The sequence below is a fragment of the Lactuca virosa genome, chromosome 3 (assembly GCF_052849685.1).
Source record: "Lactuca virosa cultivar CGN04683 chromosome 3, Lactuca_virosa_CGN04683_v6, whole genome shotgun sequence".
Taxonomy (NCBI): Eukaryota; Viridiplantae; Streptophyta; class Magnoliopsida; order Asterales; family Asteraceae; genus Lactuca; species Lactuca virosa.
Window position 1 is genome coordinate 360,075,129 of NC_136428.1, and position 14,051 is coordinate 360,089,179.

At 38.4% G+C, this 14,051-nt stretch overlaps 1 protein-coding gene across 1 annotated transcript; it reads right to left on the bottom strand.

The window, feature by feature from the left end:
- Nucleotides 1–9,200: 9,200 nt before the first annotated feature.
- Nucleotides 9,201–13,682, bottom strand: LOC145164894 (polygalacturonase ADPG2-like). The gene is made up of 14 exons (XM_079083553.1): nucleotides 13,593–13,682; nucleotides 13,442–13,459; nucleotides 13,229–13,355; nucleotides 12,507–12,601; nucleotides 11,558–11,701; nucleotides 11,332–11,457; nucleotides 11,104–11,256; nucleotides 10,845–10,898; nucleotides 10,725–10,751; nucleotides 10,430–10,637; nucleotides 10,044–10,125; nucleotides 9,822–9,930; nucleotides 9,595–9,717; nucleotides 9,201–9,503 (listed from the first exon to the last, which is right to left on the bottom strand). Exons 1-14 carry the CDS (start codon nucleotides 13,680–13,682, stop codon nucleotides 9,201–9,203), a joined length of 1,659 nt encoding a protein of 552 aa, XP_078939679.1.
- Between the last annotated feature and the right edge of the window lie 369 nt (nucleotides 13,683–14,051).

Sequence of the window (14,051 nt, forward strand, 5' to 3'; positions counted from 1 at the left end):
AGGACTCAAACCGCCACATTTCGGATCTAGAAGGTGTGACGAGGCTGCGAGGGGATAAGATCCAAACTCACGACGTGAACAAGGAGTTTTTCAGGACGTGAGGAGTCACATGGCCACCTTTCGAAGCTAGGGACGCAAATGGCAAGTCTACGGGATGAACATGCAGGACTCACGACGTGAGCCTTATAAACTCACGATGTGAGGTTCTAAAATCCTTACTATAAATAGCAGGTCCGACTTCAGCCATTCTTACACCTAAACTTCTTCCCTTTCTCTCCTTTGCTGAGGCCCTCTTGCATTCCGAGCCCCGACGACCTCGTACGCTGACCGTTTTTGCTTAGATAACATAAAATCACGCTACTAGGGTGAGTTTCACGGCCCCACTTTCTAATATTTCGGGGGAAAACGCATGCTAGATATTATATATATGTTATTATTATGTCTATATGATAGTATATAGTTATAATAGCCGGGGTATAGTTGTTCTAAATATAATATTTTGAATATATACAACTATTATCAACTTATCAGTATGTTAATTTACTAATGTAGATCTTGAGTTATACTTAAGATTCTATATATATGTTGTGTGCGATATAGTTCCGAAGTTATATTCGGAAGATTTATATGTTAAGTTATAAAGTATGTTGCTATTAATAGTTTTATGTCAAGATAAAACTGGATATGTTATACGTTGTTATTGTTAGTTTTATGTTAAGATAAAACTTGGTATTGTTATTGATAGTTTTATGTCAAGATAAAACTAGGAACGTTATATGTTGTTATTATTGGTTTTAGGTCAAGATAAAACCTGGTTTTACTTCAAGATATAGCTGTTATACTGCCTAAATATTATGAAGTTAGGAGTAATGTTTAAAAGCATAGTCTAGTAACTTAGGGTTTTAGACATAAAGATGTTTTTATTGTTAGAGCTATAGGAAGCCGTCAAAGTCTACATGAGTAATTGTATTCATCAACTAAGATTGGGGATCTTAGTGGAAATCCTCTGAACTGTAACCGTTAATCCCGTGTGAGCGAGGAAGTCGTGTATAATTAGTATACGGGTTGACCACCCCACTTGTGACTGTTAGCTACAGTCAACCAAAAGCAAGTGACGAACTATCCTTTTATTTGTTGTTGTTCCGGCGTCGATGAAGCGTACGGTGTTGTTTCTCATGGTAAATCATGAGTGTGTTTGTTTCTCATGGTAAATCATGAGTGTGTTCTATCAGAGGTATTATGTCATAGCAGCGGTTACAGGCTCATGGTAGCAAATTGTTAGAAACATTATACTTTGTCGTATACAAGTAGTAATGTTAAGTATAAGTTTCCCCTACTTATACCTTAGGATTAAGGAATGTTTAGGTATAACACTTAATTGATAAGTAAACTATTATACCTAATATACATACTAAATGATGGAGAGTCAAAATGATACTTTCAAAACTATACTTTGAAATGTGGAAAATGTATTATTTTATGGAGTCAAAACCTGTGGACTCACCAACTTTATGTTGACGTATTTTTAAAATGCATGTGTTTTCAGGAACTTAAAAAGCTGGTATGTATTCGAACAGAAGAAGATTTACTATTACCTTTCTGTTCATTAAGAAGTATGCCATAGTCGGATATTATGTAATAGGTCCTAGAAAAACAGTTATGTAACTTTCAGTTATCAATAAAGGTATGTATTTTCTTTAGTATTGTTCAATGTATGTTATATAACTATGATACGAAGAATAACGTTACACTACCCGGTGTTTCCGCCGATGGCTGGGGGTGTGACACTACACCCGCAGACTTACAACACCCCTCACACTATCTGCTGCTAGTGAATGCTACGGCTACACCCGCAGACTTACAACACTCCTCACACTATCTGCCAACCTGGTGAATGCTACGGCTATACCCGTAGACTTACAACACCTTCCATGCTAATTGACTGTTAGTGAATGCTACAGCTACCCCCGTAGTCTTACAACACTTCCGATACTGGGTCGAACACGCACTCCACCTAACACACAACTGAACTTGAGTCCTAACTGGAGCTCTACCCTGGTTCCCGAAACCTGCTGTCTGAGAGTCTTGAAGGATGCCTGCTGCTCAGGCGCCCCAACTAAAAGGCCACCGACTTCTTGGTCAGTCGGCCAAAGGAATCACAATCTCGTAGAAGTCCCGCATAACTCTCCGGTAATAACCCGCTAGGCCCAGGAAACTCCGAATCTCAGTTGGAGACCTCAGAATATCCCACTGCATCACGACCTCTATCTTGGCCGGATCGACCAGAATACCCTTCTGGTCGACAAGGTGCCCAAGAGATTGCACCTCGCACAACTAGAACTCACATTTTGAGAACTTTACAAAAAGTCTCTCCCCCAATTAGATTCGACTAAGTCTTCACGGTACGTGAGAATTGAAGGATTCCCAATCCTTCTTGCCTTTTAATCATCCACTGCTGACAACCTGTGCTTACCAACACTAGCGATCACTTACCAGTTAAACCTTAAGATCACCCATCCTCTGAAATCTTGACGAGTACTCTTGAAAACTGGTCTAGTCTGATACCTCAATCCACCTCTCATGCTGACAACTAGAGACCTTAATCTTCACTCTCTGACGAGTCCTCGTTCCCACTTCCAATCTCGCAGCACCACTGAACTCTAACCGAACATATCCCACACGAGAAATGAAACTCTCTTGAACATCCAATGACAGAACACCCATGCATCTAACACTCACAACTGACACTACCCTCTTCATGTTACAACTCCTGTCCTAGGAACGGTAGTGGCTTGAACTCCAAAGTTCATCCATAGACAATTGTCGACCACACCTGAACAATGATAGAACCACCGAACGCTGACTTCATTGGATAACTATCACTCTAACCCTGACCGAGTATCCTCTAAATAATACTCTTGCATAGATCCCGACAAAGACCCGGAATGATAACGGTACGCGCGGAATCCACTCCGCAAGATGCGTCCCTCTGTGGGTTCATCAAGGAACTTTCGGCATGCAGGATGGCATATATGATCCTTGATAACCCAAACACTAGCAGAAAATCGACCCGAGATCTGACTTATCCAACCTCACTCACAATTCCAAAGCGATAGGAATCCCAACCCACCTAGTAGCAGTAAAAGATGACATACCCGCAACATCTGGAGGAATCCTAATCACCTCCAGCTGACATGATCAACCCTGCAACATCTATAGCAGCCTAAACCCTTGGAGCGACAAACTCCCTTGTGCACTTTTTCGTGCGTGTTGCACTGACTCCGGCCCTGCTGGTCTTTCACCCGATGATCAGAAGTCATGGGTATCTTCCCGAGACCCTCTACTATACGCACCAGGCACAACCCTCTCTTTCTAGGGTGCTCCAAATCGATCTCGCATCTGCAACTTCTTGGAAATTATATCCTTCAGGGTCTAACACCCTGTCACGCTCACTAGTTCACTTTCCAATGGCTAAGCTGAAACAACTGGAACATCCTCTGTCCCCAAACCGGGTCAAAAAACTTCTCCCCGACGCTTCTCAGATTCTCCAAGACTCTCACTGATTCGAGTATGGATCCTGTTCTTTCATTAGTATGGGCCCAATACTACCTTCCACACCTATCCATACTTTCCTCAGCAATCCTCCTGAATCCTCCAAGTCACTTCCTCAAACTAGTACACCCAAGTCTCACTGAACCTTACTACTAACCCACTGAAACATATCCTAGGATTTCCTAGGTTCCTGAACTCACCCAGTCCTCAGCCGCTGAAAGATTCCTAGTAATGTCAACTAGCTACCTCATGAATATAGCCACATGTAACAGAGATCAGATAATCCTTCGAGTAATAGACTCATCTCTAGAACGGTTGGACTCAGACAAGCGTTGCGTAATAGGGTCAAATCTATCACAATGAGATTATCCAGCCTGTGCCACATGTGACTTAGCATATTCACTTAATAGCTAGCTCACATTACTAAGAGTCCCACAAAGCACAAAGAAAACAGCATTAAGACAATGGAAAAATATAACCATCATATTCCAATCAAACCATTCTATCCTATAATCAGGAATCTGTACATGCAATTCAAAGGCTCATACAATCAGGCATAACCTAAACAGGCTATCCTATCACTGACTGATCAGTACTAGCATGCAGGTCTACAAGCACATACAATAGGCATATAAGGAATCCTCCTGGATCCTTAGCCCTAATCTAGCATGTAGTTCTCATAATCATATCATATCATAACATATCATAACATGTATGGGTATCTTGGGGAAAACTTACTTGAGCTTGGCTAATTGCACGCATCACACACCTTGTTCTTTTCAAAGTTCTTTTCTCTTTTCAAACTTCTTTTTATAAAGTGATTTTACTTTTGAAAAATTTCATACCAAGTCCTTAGTTTGAGTTCAGACACACACGAGAGTGTGCCCAACTCCCTCAAACCAAGGCTCTGATACCAACTTGTAACATCCCAAAATTCGAGGCTAAAATTTTCATTTTTAAATAGGTTATTATAAAACCAACAGTAAAAGAAAACATCCATAATATCATGTCATGTCAAAACCAAAGTAGAAATAATCAAAATATGTTATCATAAAACAATATCAGAGTGTAATCCCAAAGATCTCATGTTCGGAAAACCATAGTCTGATGCGTTGCGATCGAGCCGGCTCCTTTCCTTTGAAAACGAGTACCTGAAACCAAAATTGTAAACCGTAAGCACGAAGCTTAGTGAGTTCCCCCATCATACCACACACCATACAATAACATACTGTCAGGCAATTATGGGGTGCCTGACTTACCCAGGTCAAGCCATTCTGGGGTGCTTGACTTACCCAGGTCAAGCCATTCTGGGGTGCTTGACTTACCTGTCGGTCTACTTCACCCGACTACCGGGGACTATTTCACCCCCTACCACTACCATGTAATAATATAACACACATATACTGCCAGACAATTCTGGGGTGCCTTACCTATCCAGGTCAAGCCGTTTTGGGGTGCTTGACTTACCCGTCGGTTCTGATGACCGACATACGGGGACTATTTCACCTAATACTACTACCACATAATATCATAGCATAAACATACTGTCAGCAAATTTTGGGGTGCCCGACCTACTCTTCGGTCCTAACAACTGAACTTGGGGACTATTCCCCTCCTACTACCACTATCACATATAACATATCATGCTAGCACATAAACATATCAGGTAGTACCAAACCAAGATGAATATCACAAAGACAATCATCTAACATACAACTCCTACTGGTGGGCCGGCATTGTGGCTGTAGACCCACTGCTACTGGAAGGTAACTCACCTCACACTGCTGAAGTCCCGTAGACCCAATCCCAGCTGCTGGTTGACAGATTCTCGAACTGTCAATATCAAACATCACCCAATTAATAATTGGGTCCCAACACAGAAATCATAAGTCCATGCTTGGGGTAAAAGACTACTTTACCCCCATCTTAGCTTGATTCAAGCTCAAGGCCCAATCCAAAGGCCCAAAGGTCAATCTGTGAATCAAGGCCCAATATATGGCCCAATTTTCCCAATTAGGCCCAAACCTTTACATGGTCTCACTCTAAGGCCCAACCATTTATTCCAGACCAAGATTTGACATTCTAATGGTCCAATATCATATAATCATTAAGGCGCAACTAAGGCCCATCTATGGCCCAATTTTCCAACTTGGGCCCACACCCTCATATGGGACTTACCTCAAAGCCCATTAATTATTCTAGTCCATTTGCTAATTACCCAATCATCAAGGCCCAATAGAAAGGCCCAACAATAAACCCAAGTGAAATTAGGGTTTTCACATAAAATGATGATTAGGGTTAAGTGTTCCTCACTTAACTCATTAATGACTTAATGCATTAAGTCCAATATGGCCTTAGGTTAATTACAATTGGTTATTAATTTATATTTTAATTTAGTAAATGATTCTAGTGTGGTTCCTGATCAATCGAAAGCCCATATATCCTATATTAGGGTTTTCTAAACCCTAATTAGGGTTTCCAACCCCATCTTAGCCCAATAGGCCCAATAGTTAGGTCCTTTGACCAATTAGGGTTCCTTAGGCCCATTAGGGTCTCATTAGGCCCATTAGTCACATGTTTGGTCTTTTAGGTCAATTAGGGCTTTATTGTGCCCATTAGGGTTTCCAACACCCCAAACTAATCAAACACAACAAGGCGAAGCACACCGCCACCTGACACGGCGGCCGGTGGCGGCAGGAGGCGGCAGCCACTACCTCACGGTGGTGGTTTTGACATTTCTTTCCATTATTCCATTTTTGTTACAATTTACAATGCCAATCACCAAAATAAACACACACACTAATGCTAAATACACACACATAACCACCTTGTGGTGGTCGGCGGTGGCGAGTGGTGGTAGTGGCGGTTCTCGGTCTTCCAACTACACCAAACACACATTCACACACTTCATGTTGCACTAGACATTCCAGCCACCCACCTGGTGGCTCTTGGCGGTGACAGCAGCGAATTTGGGATGGCAGCCACCACCTCACGGTGGTGGCGATGGTCTCTTGATTCCTGCCCACAAAATATATATGCTTTACTATTAGCTTTTGGAACAACCCCTAACGGCGAACACTCACTCATTCGGCCACCCACAACGTGGCAGGACATCGCCGTAATGTCGCAGAAACGGCGACCAATAGCGGCAGCGGCCTAAAACGGCGACTAAAGGGTTGCCGGCGGCAACAACCGACGTATACGGTGCCAAAACGCCGAGAATAGCGAAGGAGAGGAGAGATGGGAAGGTGGCAGATGGGCTTACCAGCAGATTCCGGTCGCTTCCGACTCTCGCAGAAACAATGCTCACTTCGTCTTCGATCTTGGCGGCCAACCCGGCCGAACATATCGTTTTCGGTAGCGGAGCTGCGATGGCAGCAATGCTCAACGTAACAGCGGCGTCATGGCGTCTGATGGCGAGTGGGCGGCGGTAGCGGGCTCGCGACTTCATTTCCCCGGCGTTAGGGTGAGCGAGAGTTGGTTGCTCCGGTGGTTTGGAACCCCAACCGAGGTGGTGTTTCCTTGGTGATTTGGTGGCGCAAGGTGGCGATAAGGAAGCTGGAGGCAGAGGTCGGGTGGAGGGGATACAAGGTGATGTTGGCGGCTGACTTCCCGTTCCTAGGGGTAGGGTTTTGAACCCATAAATACCCGCTCCATCTAAATGTTTGCCATATTAACAATAACAGTCCCTCCCTTCACATTTTCTATCAAAGCAAGGCCAATATTTACCATTTAAACCCTGAATCCATAAATTTCTTTCATAATAAGTCCGGATTTACTAAACTGCCCTTATCTTCTAAAATCTTTACAAAACTAATACAAAATTTACAAAACCGCCCCTTGCTTGACAAATTCTTTTCAATTAAGGTCCAGAATTTACCCTTCAGCTCTCAACTTCTAAATTTATGGCAATTATCCCCTCGAGACCATCCTTTGTTATATAATTATTTATTTTAGGGCTACTCTTCGTTCATTAATTCATTTATTTCTCTATTTAATAAATGGGGTGTTACAACTCTCCCCTACTTCAATTAGCTTTCGTCCTCGAAATCATTCCTTATAATTTCTTACACGCCCAAACATTCTAGTAACATGGTCACCACCCTAGGCACACCCTAGCCTTCTCAGGGTAGTCGGTACCAATCTTCGTAATCCCTAAAATCCGTAAGTGAATGAGTTCCTCGCAACAACATCATATGTACTATGTCCGGAATCCGCTGTCCCGAGATGGTCTGGATCCCTGACAGACCACTCGTACAGAATCATTATCGTTGAATCTAGTCCGTTTATCCCACAACTGACTACTTAACTTCTGATCACTCGCGGTTCCCACTATAAAACAGGGCCACAGACCCAAATATCCTTGCATATCATTTATAGTTGGCTAAGGCTCAGATAATCCCGCTGCGATTGACTTAGCATATCCCAAGGAATCCATTGTTTCGTCCATACTTGCAACCCAAAACACAAATACCAATACTGCCCAAATGTTGAAACTGCCCGAACATTGAACTGCCTGAAGCAGTATGTTGCCACATGGCTGCTTTCCAAAATCTAACGAGACCTCCCTGGTCTCAATTCGTTCACCAATCATCTGAAATACCGGGTTCCGGCCCGTCTGCGGAGCCAAAGGACTCCCACTTAGTCGCCTCACACGACTTCTGAACGAAATCCTTCTCTGGAACTAGTTGCAACTAGTTATCATGCCACTGTGACTCTAACAATTTTCTGATCTACCCGATCGGTTCCATGCATCGAATCCCGACGTCACCAAACCCAAGGCTAAAATGATTGCTACATGACCATTGGTAGCCTTTTGTCGCCGCTAAAGGCTGCATTTTTTGTTGTGATAGGAGACGAGAAGTTGTCGATCCGACAACAGAACGGCAATAACAAGGCTCTCTATTGGACGATTTAGAAATAAAAAAAGTGGGGCGAAGAAGATGAATAGTAATGGGTTAATGAATAATTGGTCAACACACATCTGATGTGGTAAAGGGTAACCTGAAGACCCCTTCATTTTGTACAAAAGTACCTAATCGACCCGACAAAGTGTAATTCGTTCCATTATAAAGCTACAAAATAAGTTAAGTGCTAAATAAAATGGGTAACACTATAAACATAATAGGGCATATATGTCATTTCCCTATTTTTTATATCTTTCCCTGCTTTTTACGCGGATCACTAGTATAATAAAAAAGTAATTTTTATTGCTAAATTACTCATTAGATAATTAAAGTTTTATGCGGACACTACCACCGTAGCCCTGGAGAAGGATATAAAAACATTATGTTATTATTTAATTAATATTTATTTTGTTTATCATCAAGAACATATTAACCAGATTTTAAGTTAAAAAGACAACAAATATCATTTAGTGATCTGTTATTTCTATAGATTAAAATTCTTGATCAATCAAAATGAGTGTGGAATGTTTTTATCGGGACTATACGATCAGAGGATGTTTTAGGCTATTACGTTATAAGAAATTTATTTATATTCATGAAGTTTACTCCAAAAACACCAATGTTGATGATTAGCTATTCCATATGCAAGCGATCATCTATATATCTATAAAAATATAAAAACCAAATCTAGTTCTATGTGCAGAGTAGAATTTAAGACTACGCAACTCAGCAATAAGGTTTTTAGTTTGTTGCTATTTCATGCACGGTCTTCTTGTTATAATCAAGATCCAAAAGCATCATGATAAAGCTCGGCTGAGTGCAAAGTACAGGAGGAAACACGGGCCCCATAATGCGAGCTTGAGTATTTTTACAAGTCGATGCAACTTTGACGGATGAGTTGATTGGTTGTATGTTGATCCGCTCAAGGGTGATGCCTGCACAAGTCTTAGGATTTTTGCTGCAGTTAATGTCGATTGCATCAGGTGTTGAAGAAGTTCCATTAATATCCATGAACGTAACACCGCTTATTTCAACTACAGGTGGCTGTTCATAGCCAAAAAAGCCAACATGCATGCGTAAATGAATGGTTCAATTAACAAAAAGAATAAAAATTTAGCGAGATATAATAATTTACGTTATCTTTGCATTCGGTAGGATCGATATGAGGGCAATAAAATTGACTTAATATGATCGGATGTTGGACACACCTCATCTGTATGTTACTAAATGTTATTAGGCTTGCAGATCCGGATCCTCCCTAAAAGAAACAAACGACCAAAGAATCAATTTCACTGTTAAGATTAATATTGAGTTTTTTAAATGGGGTTAAAACGGAGTTAATATTTAGAATTTAATTAATACCGGCACAGTTTTAATACGAACTCCGTTTTGAGTATCAGAGAAAGTGATGCCGGCAACTGTGACATTGCTTACGATTTCAGTGGCACCATTCCTCCCTAGGCTTCCAACACTTGACAAAAAGAAACTTTGTAATTAATTAAATCAGGATATAATTATATTATATACAACCATGATATATAATATATTAATGACTAAGTTGTGATCGAATGTTGTTAATCAAACCTTATGCCATGGCCTGGGCCACAAAATAGGCCGTCAACAGTGATGTTGAAGCTACCACCGTTGATTGCGATACAATCATCCCCTAAACAATAAAAACAGTGTTAGAAACAATACTTTTCATGAAGTAAAAATATTAAATGCAAGAAAAGACAACATACATTAATAATTTAATGTATCATAGCATTCTACCTTCATTTCCTTATATTACAAGATGGTACTTACAAATTTTTTTGTCTTAGTAAGATTTTATAGTTTGAAGATGGAGTAGCCCATTGTCTTCTAAATGATATCCGTATAATTAGCACATTTTTATCCTAATTTCTATCTACATTATTTTCATATATATAGATATAAGTTAGTTTTTGAAAACAACAAGAAATCTGTACCGGTCCCAATGTTTCCACCAGTGACATGAACACCGCTTGAATCAGATATGTCAATGCCGTCGGTGTTGGGACTCTCCTTTGGCGCGGTTATGCTGATGTTAGAGATGATGGCTCCATTGCAACCATTTATAGATATATGATTTTTCGGGCTATTGATAGAGGTTACACCGGTGAGGTTAAGGCCATTACAATTATGAAATCCAAGAGCCTAGAAGAAAAAATAAATCGATCGAGTATGTGATAAATAAAATAATAAATTAATTTGTTTCGGATGTTGCAAAAGCGAGTCACTTACCGTGGGGTTATTTTCACAAGTTTTAGTCTGAAATACATAAACAAACGACAGTACGTCAATATATAGTTAAAAAGGTTTAAATGTTAAGCAATAGGGGTAAATATATAATGGAATTTTTACTTGTTTGTTTATGATCATATCATTTACATTTTCCTTTATTGTTATTGCAATACTCTAATATGAAAAATCAATCAAAGTATAAGGTAATCTGAATGAAGAACACAGTTAATTTCCAAGGTTAAAATTGGATTGATTTGTTCAAGTATTTCGTTATAATAAACATATAAGAGATCCATATATATATCTAAATAATAAACAATTGAATATTGAAAATATATTGCTGTTTTTTGCATTGTAATATATAAAAAGATGTCATGACCTGTTTGCAAGAGTCCCACCAACCAGACTGCCCTTCACCATCAAATCGTCCAGGTCCAGTTATAACAAGATTATCAATGTGTTGAAAGTTAAGCCAAGTATCGGTGTTATTAATCCACTTGTTCTTCGGTGGTGCTTCAAGAGTCCCTACGACCTACAAACATATCAAAATTAAGATCCCATGAATTCTATAATAACAAATTGATTAATATTCATTAATTACACTTACAGTGACGACAACAGTTGGAGCTTTGCATGGACCCGAGAAAGACAATGGTTGAACAACAAAGTTTCCGGCAGATAATTTAAATTGTCCGGTCGAACTACATGCTGCATCCCATGCCTGGGCAACCGCCTATAAGAACATGACATACGTACGTACGTACCTTATATAAAATTTATAAAAAGTAAAGTGCCTCAAAATCGCACGTGTATATATAAAAGTTGTAGTTTACCAAAGAATCATCGGTGATGCCATCTCCTACAGCTCCAAAGCTCTTAACATCAATTTCCAAACTAACTACATTTTGAGGTTGCGTGGTAGTCATGAATCCAATGATCATCAGGGTGCATGTAGTCAGAAGCGTCTTGCCAATAGCCTGCATTCGAGAAATAATAATAATATAAGTGATTATTAATTATAACTATTTCAATAAAGTTTTGGAATAATAGGATGAACTCATTAAGCTTTACTTACCATGACTATAAGGAGGTAATTAAGAAGATGAAAAGCTTTGAATAAATCAAAATCATACGAATTGGACACTATATTTATACATGTCGTTGAAGACAAGATAAGATGATACTTAAGCTTATTTTTCTTGAAGATTTATTAAATCTTGAAAAAAAAGAATTAATACTATCCATACCAATTATGAGATTCAGTTTCCAACATTTTCATGGATGTAATATGGAACGAAATGGATAAGATTTCAAGATACTATACTTAAAAAAAAATTAAAAGAAATATTACAACACAATGGTACTTGAATATTTATTTTTAGTATCCCTAAGAGTTTAGAATGAATTGGATAATGTGTGGAACGAAAAATATCTTCTACATATGCGAAACTTGAAATCATAGAGCTATAAACTTTTATACTTTTATCATTCGGTTATTAACAACTGAATTAGTATTAAATAGATTAAATTTTATTTAGATAACTTTGATCTTTTTTTTGGTGTACAGAATAGTCAATTTGGATTTGATTAAACTGAAATCCGATAATAGGTAATTAGCTAATTGGATAAGGTTATATTGTGTGGATTTTTTAAAATAAAAAATGGGTTAATTTAATAAATGATCTAATATTTTTACTTTTCCGTATTCTAACAACATATATTTAATAAATAAATTAATTAATTAAAAAAAACAAACTTATTATTATTATTTTTTGTAGTTACCAGGTAACCCTTTGATGCCATGGCTTCATTAAATGAAAATGCATTTAATGATCCATGGATGTAAAACATAATAAAAGTATGGGTGACAATTGATGCTGTAAAAATACACGATGTAAAATAAAATTTGGACAAAACTGAAATTTGAATTCGTATTCGTATCACTTGAAAAAAAAAAAACACACAACGTCGTGTCGTGTAACACCTACATATTCGAGCTAGTAATAATAAACGTTAAATATATAACTTTTTTTGTTAAAAGATAATTTAGCATACATCATCTTAACCAAAGTTATAGTATATATAATAATGATTTTATACATATAGAGAACGTTTAAATCTGACTTCATAAGAGGAAGTTATTTTTTTTCTAATATTTCAACTTATCAGTATACGGATCAACCGAAATTCATATCGGTCGATTCACTACAACAAAAAAGACCTTCACCCACGACCCTATTTGTGGGTAATCAGTGGGTAATGGTCTTTATCCACAGATTTTCCACGAAACCAGATTCGTGGGAAAAAGCTCGTGGGTAATGTTTTCCCACGGATTATCCTCAGAATTACTCACAGATTATCCACGAACATATTAACCCACAGATTTACCACAGAATTACCCACAATTTATCCACGAGCAAAGTTTCCCACGGCTTATCCACGACTAGATTACCCACGGAGTATCCAAAAAAAGATTTCCCACATCTTTTCCACGACTCTATTACCCACAAATTTTCCACGGATGTTTACACGCAGATTTTCCACATAATTGTTTACCCACGGATTTTCCACAAATATTCTTTTTGGGCGATTATGTAGATGGTCTGTGGGTAACATAATAGATTTCAAAAACTATATATTTACAAATTACACAAAATCAAAAATTTTGCAGCTAAACCCTAAACACTAATTGTTAAAGTTCTTCCATACGTTTTTACCAAATCCATAAACTTAATCTAGAAAGTTTCAAATATCAAATCCACAAAAGTTTCAATTACCAAATCCATAAACTTAATCTATGGGAAGTTTCAAATACCAAGACCTACAAATACTAAACCCTAAACACTAATTGTTAAAGTTCTTCCATACGTTTTTCCATAGTTTCTTGACGTTCATTGAATTCCTCACGTTCTTTTCGAAATTCTTCCAACTCCTGTTGATGGCGGGCTTCAGACTCATCGAATCGGGTTTGCAAGTCCCATATATAAAAAAATGGTAAAGCAAACAATATTAGCTAATGTATGTACTCGTTTTACCAAAAAAAATGTTAAATCAAACAATACTATTAGGGAAAACTATCTCCACAATTATTTTTTTATCCATAATAACAACATACTTTGTTTTTATTATCCATAATAGCAACATTGTTTACTATTTTTACCAAATATAGGAAACATATTTACATTTATTGTCCATAATAGCAACATATTTACATTTTCCATCAATAATAGCAGCCTCCTTATATCTAGCAACATACTTTTCTCATAACACATAACCAAGTTAATTTAACAAAGCTAAACATATTAATTTCAACCACTTTAACAATTT

Excerpts from the sequence above, each read along its gene's own strand:
- LOC145164894 (XM_079083553.1), bottom strand. The coding sequence starts at position 13,682 with ATGAGTCTGAAGCCCGCCATCAACAGGAGTTGGAAGAATTTCGAAAAG. Across the intron at positions 12,602-13,228 it reads CATCCGTGGAAAATTTGTGG|CATCAATTGTCACCCATACT; the intron begins GTAATAGAGTCG and ends GTATTTTTACAG. Across the intron at positions 10,126-10,429 it reads TGGTGGAAACATTGGGACCG|GGGATGATTGTATCGCAATC; the intron begins GTACAGATTTCT and ends TTTATTGTTTAG.